At 43.5% G+C, this 5,617-nt stretch overlaps 1 protein-coding gene across 1 annotated transcript; it reads right to left on the reverse strand.

Annotated features, from left to right (window-relative positions):
- Positions 1–306: 306 nt before the first annotated feature.
- LOC119269614 (ethanolamine-phosphate cytidylyltransferase-like) lies at positions 307–4,901 on the reverse strand. Its single transcript, XM_037551482.1, has 10 exons — positions 4,625–4,901; positions 3,165–3,569; positions 2,494–2,729; positions 2,176–2,312; positions 1,831–1,902; positions 1,650–1,717; positions 1,388–1,505; positions 1,171–1,230; positions 948–1,070; positions 307–835 (listed from the first exon to the last, which is right to left on the reverse strand). Exons 2-10 carry the CDS (start codon positions 3,533–3,535, stop codon positions 764–766), a joined length of 1,257 nt encoding a protein of 418 aa, XP_037407379.1. The 5' UTR covers positions 3,536–3,569; positions 4,625–4,901; the 3' UTR covers positions 307–763.
- Positions 4,902–5,617: the final 716 nt, after the last annotated feature.

Here is a 5,617-nt window from a genome sequence, read left to right on the forward strand (position 1 = left end):
AGTGAATCATAGTTTAAAATATTTTTGGCTATCTTTTGCTTAGGTATGGAGCTAAGCAGCCAACACAATGTGCTCAGCTAACAGTACTCCCTCCGATCCATATTAATTATCGCTGATTTAGTATAAAGTTGTACTAAATCAGCAACAATTAATATGGATTAGAGGGAGTGCTTAATTATTTCTTTCTAGCAAGTACAAATACTACTGACATTCTGCACAGATAAATCTCCAATGCACGGATGCACCACGGTAAACAGTAAAACCAAATACCAATGAACAAGGAAAGCAGAACATAACGTTCTCTGGTTAGACAAATCAAACAAATGCCAACAGGTCATCACTAGGTTGTTTCTCAGCAGTATATATACTTTAAACTATAACTTAGTACAATTAGGAAGTATGCAACCCTAGTCACTTCACAAACCCAGTAATACCATACAAGAATACAACAATGGTCTGCTGAAGGTGTTCAGCGATGAATATTTCCCCTCCAGGGATAACAAAGTAAAAAAAAGGAATCATGTATGTGAATTCTTGCTGTTAAGTGGACATTCCAGCCGAAAAGGGCAACAGTAGAAGAATGTGGCAGTCTGTTAATTTATTTCCTTGAGCCGATTCCCTCTGCCGAATGGCCATCAACTTATCACTGGCTACTTTCTATAGCTGAGGAATTGTTGCAATCTGTTGTAGAATAACTCTTCAATGCAGAGAGGCGCCATATATTTCCTCAGCTTGCTGCAAAAATGTAAGCTCCTTTGCAGCATTAGTCTCCGTAGACAAATTTCTTTTGCGTGTAGTACTTGTCTTCACTCGCCTTCTTTTTCAAGTTTCTTTTCTGTTCACAAACCCCAAGAGTAATGTTTAGTAGGATAAACAGGACTTAAACAAAGTAAATTAGAAAAATAAATGTGTATTTATCAGGCAAGTCGCACTGTGGGAGTGTATACCTTGTACGCTTCGTGGTTATCAATTATTCTTGTAGCGACCGAAACAGATGTTATTGTTTTGGGGCTTGTGACTACTTGGAAAATACCCATGCTCTTTGGAAGGGCGTATGGATCAAATTCACTCTGCAGCAACGCGTCCATGAAGTTTCAAGTTCAGTTTGTGCCAACTACGTTAGGTAAGTTTGACATCAGGATACATTTTAGACTGTAATTAAGAACTTACAGCAGAACCACCCTCGACTACTGTCCCATGCACAACCAATGAAATGTTGAATGTAGTGATCTGCATCATGTGACAAAAGAAAAGGTGTGAGGGTCTGCTAACAAAAAACATCTCTGCGTCATATACAATACAATCATTGCTAGAACCATATGCTTGAAACTTATCCAGTCAGGTACAAGAAATAGATGGAAACAAACTATAGAAATTTATAACATACCATATCCCTTGAAACCTCCAATGGTGCGCCTATTATAACTTCGTCAACATAGCGACAGGCAAGTACACCAAGGGTACGCTCATGGAGGTGCATGATAGGAGGATAGCCTCTTTTTTCCCTGCACAACTGGTTCTCATAAGCATGGTATCTAACCTTGTACAATACAGGCTACATATTTTTTTTCTGTAGTAACACATAACATATATTTATATATGGTCAACAAGTTCCCTTGATAATCCAAGAAAAGATGTTAAATAAGTACCTGATGGACTGGTCATCATGAACACCGACAAGAAGGAAGTCACCAAGTTGCCTAGCACTTCTAAGGATCTGCATTAGAGAATAACATCAAATATGTTTTAATGGGAAAGTATGAACCACACCAAAAACCAAACTTTGTGAGTTATTGAGAAAATTATTTGCATGAGAACCACAAAACGTACCTCAACATGACCAGCATGGAAAAGGTCAAATGCACCATCTATATAAACAACACGAGCACCTGGTGAAGGAGCCTGAACGCAAATGAGCATATGTTTCAGTAAATGCAACAGAAGGGCATGAAACGTGTAAAATTGAACTGTAAATGTTTTTCTGGAAAGGGCAGCATTAAGATCATGATTAATATGGTACAACGGAAGCATTAAGCGGTATTTTTAAATTTAGTTACATTAATAGACAAAGATATGGCAGGCCATTTTCTTTGTGCTCCCTAGAAGGCTGATCAAATTAAGGAAGAACAATATGCAACATTAGCCTTGGGGATGGAGTTTCCTAAATTATCATACCTGCCCATTTGAAAACTGCATTATCCGGCGGGAAGTTGGAAGAAAATTGGATAGCTGGGTTTTCATCTGATCGCATGATTCCACTCCAGCATTCTCACTAACACCCTCTTTATGCTTGAATGTTTGCAATATTCTCCCTGTGTGGACAGAAATTGTTTTCATGTAAGATCGCAATGGACAAAAAAGGACATCGTCTGAGATAAGCGTGAAAAAGGAAATGTACGATCTTCTCTGATACAAGGCTGTAAATAATATGCAGCAAGAGAATATCTGATCCCCAAAAAACAGTAGCTTTACTAATCCGCATGGTAATCTTACCGACTATATCGGTGCTTGAGACACCTTCAGTACGCCTGATTTGCTTGTATCGTCCAGCCTTCTTTGCTAAGGCATAAGCATCCGTTCCATCAGGTAGAAGACAAGGGTCATCTCCATGTATAATGTAATCAATGTTGTATTTACTGAAGAGGGTATTCATAAATTCCTCCGTAATCTCATAGGGTGCATTGGGTATGACTTCATCCACCCACTTTAATCCACTAACAAGCGTCAACCTAGGGGGTACAAACATACATACACACAGAATAGTAAGTTCAAATGGAAGACCAAGACCATGTACATCTATCAAAAGCTTAGTAATTTACAGTTGCAAAAATAAGATAGAACTTGATCATCTCAATATTTTTTCATAGTCTGAAATTTATATCCTTCAAGGCACGTGTGGTGGTAATGTAACCTCATCGACGATATAGTTGAGCGTACGCAAAATGAATCAGCAGATCTTGTATTATGCATGAGAAGATTAGAAGAGAATCATAGCTATTACAGTAATTCACAATCAAAGATCAGGTAAATAATGAAATCCAGGAAGTCCAGGTATTCAGAAAAATTTCAGAAAATATCATACTCGTAATTCCTTTGACTAGCTAATCCTCTGTTGAAACAGAATAATGTATTTCACAGGACAGGGAAAGTAGCGCCAGTAGTACCTCTCTTCCATCGAAAGCACAGGCGGGCCCTTATTCGCCACAATCTCCTCGTCACTGACAACGCCCACTACCAGTTGATCTCCCAGCAACTTGGCCTGTCGCAACGCGTTTGCGTGGCCATAGTGCATGAGGTCAAAGCATCCATCCATGTAGACTCTCACGGGCCTTTGCCGTTCCTTCTTCTTGGGGACTTGTCCTAAATATGGCCAAAAGTATGGAGCAAAAGGAGCACCAATTCCTCCAAAATAACCCGTAGATAACCAAAGAATTGCAACAGTCACCATAACTCCTCCAATTCCAAAAAACTGTGAATAATATCCGCCATTCCAGAGCCCCTGGTTGTTCTCAAATGCCAGCAAACCCATCATCATTTTGAGGTGTAGAAGTACAGCCCTGGTATCGGTTCTGAAAAAAAAAAGTAAGCAGCCAAAATGAGACCTCATAATCGATGCATCCTCATGCAAGAAAGGGCACCATGTATGCAATAATTATACAAAGGAAACGAAAAATGTCTCGTTCTCCAAACTTTTTGCAGTTCAATTTATTTTGTTATGTTTGGAAGCGGAAAGTGACTCAAAAGTAGAAGTGCCTTTTTCAATACTTTATCATGAAAGGATGGATAGATACTAGACGTATAACCAGGACTATTTGCATTTGCTCAACGTGCTTAGCTGCGAAGTCATGTTTGACCAAATCCTAACCACCAGATATACTGGAAAGCTACAGATTGAGCCAAAAAAAAAATTGTTGGAGAAGTCAGAACAGACTTAAATTGCGTCAGTTAGAAGCTACGTAGCAACTAGTGGAGCTCAAGAATCCACGGGATATTGCCATAAATTTTGTTCGGAAGAAATATTTTCCAATAACGTCGATTGTTCAGACCACTCTATAAAAAATAGCCCCAGAACACAGGAACATGCAACAAACCGAAGTGACTGATCATCTGAATATGCACTGAAGGAAATTCTGGCAGGATAGGGAGCATATATGATCTCCAACTCTCTGAAACTCGAATTGTCGCCAAAATCAAGCGAGGAATAATCTGATTCTCAGCTCAAATTTTGCATCGCAGCCAATCAAGCACAACTAAGCATAGAATCTAAAGGTGCGTGGGTCCAACAGAGACAGGAGCACAAACGGAATCACGAGAGGTGGGAGCAAGCGAATAAAGGCATCGGCCCGAATTCCCCCACCATCGAAATGCCAATTCCAATGCCGCAAACGGCAGAAATAATTAAATGGCGCCGCGCACGCATGCGCCCACCTGCCCACAATCCGGTGTTCAATGGACATGAAATCGATCGTCCTGAGGTACTACCAACAAATATGGAGCCGAAAGGGAGCAAAGGGGGCAAAGCAAGCAACATCTAGGAACAATTTCCGGGGATTTTCGCTTCCTTGAACAACAAGAAGAAGAACAACAACAAGCGGCGAGATTCGGAGACAAGAAAGGCGCGCACCGGAACGAGGGGGGCAGGCGGCCGAGATCGGGCGCGCGGCGGCGAGATTCCGCGGGGATCTCCGCCGGGGCGAGGCGGGGCGGGGCAGGGGGGAGAGCCGCCGTCCCTTCGTGGCGCGGCGGGGGAGGCGGGGAGATCTGCCTGCCTGCCTGCCTGCCACTGCCGGGGCGCGGTGCTGCGTGGGGCGCGGTGCGGAGAAGTATCTGCTTTGGCGTCTCGCTTGTCTCCGTCTGGTGTATTTTCTAGGGGGGGGAGGGAGGCCTCCGGAGACGAGACGAGACGACAGCTCTTCCTTCCCCCTCCGCCTCGCGCGTGGTTGTGTGGGCACCCCTCCACCAACTGATTCCCCCGCGGGGCCCACCTCCTCCTCGCTATAATATCGCGTGTCTGACGCGTCCTCCTCCCTTGGCTCTCCCGACGATTCTGCGCCGGCTCGCCGTCGGCCCTTGTCGACGGCCGCGGGTGCCCAGCGCTCGGCGCAGGACCGACCGACCGACCGACTCCGTCTGCCCCTGCCGTTACCCCGACGGAGAGAACGAGGGGAGGGGAGGGGAGGGGCGTGAGGACGGGAGAAACGGATCCGAGAGGGCTAGCGTGGAACCGTCGCCGACCAGAAGAAAAAAAATCTCCTGCTACACTTTTTTTTTATTAGTATCAAATATGGCTCATTTATTTTACAAACAATTAGAGTTTACACGACTCTGGATACAATCGGCGACACAATGACAATTGACAGAATGAGCAGGGAGTTCACTCGATGTAGCCAACACATATGAGCCACCTCATTGGCAACACGGCAATTGACTGAAATTTTGTCCTTACGCGTGCTGCGTGGTTGGCCACAGCTTTATTTTTCTTTTTTTGCCATTGATATTGGCACATGTGGCTGGCAACAAAAAAAGATGTTTTAGAGCCAGTTCTTTTCATCAGAGTATGCAGACTCTAGGTATCTGTACAATCTAAAACACACAAGAAAAGTGAGATGATCTGGCT

Source organism: Triticum dicoccoides, chromosome 3A (genome assembly GCF_002162155.2).
Source record: "Triticum dicoccoides isolate Atlit2015 ecotype Zavitan chromosome 3A, WEW_v2.0, whole genome shotgun sequence".
NCBI classification, from domain to species: Eukaryota; Viridiplantae; Streptophyta; class Magnoliopsida; order Poales; family Poaceae; genus Triticum; species Triticum dicoccoides.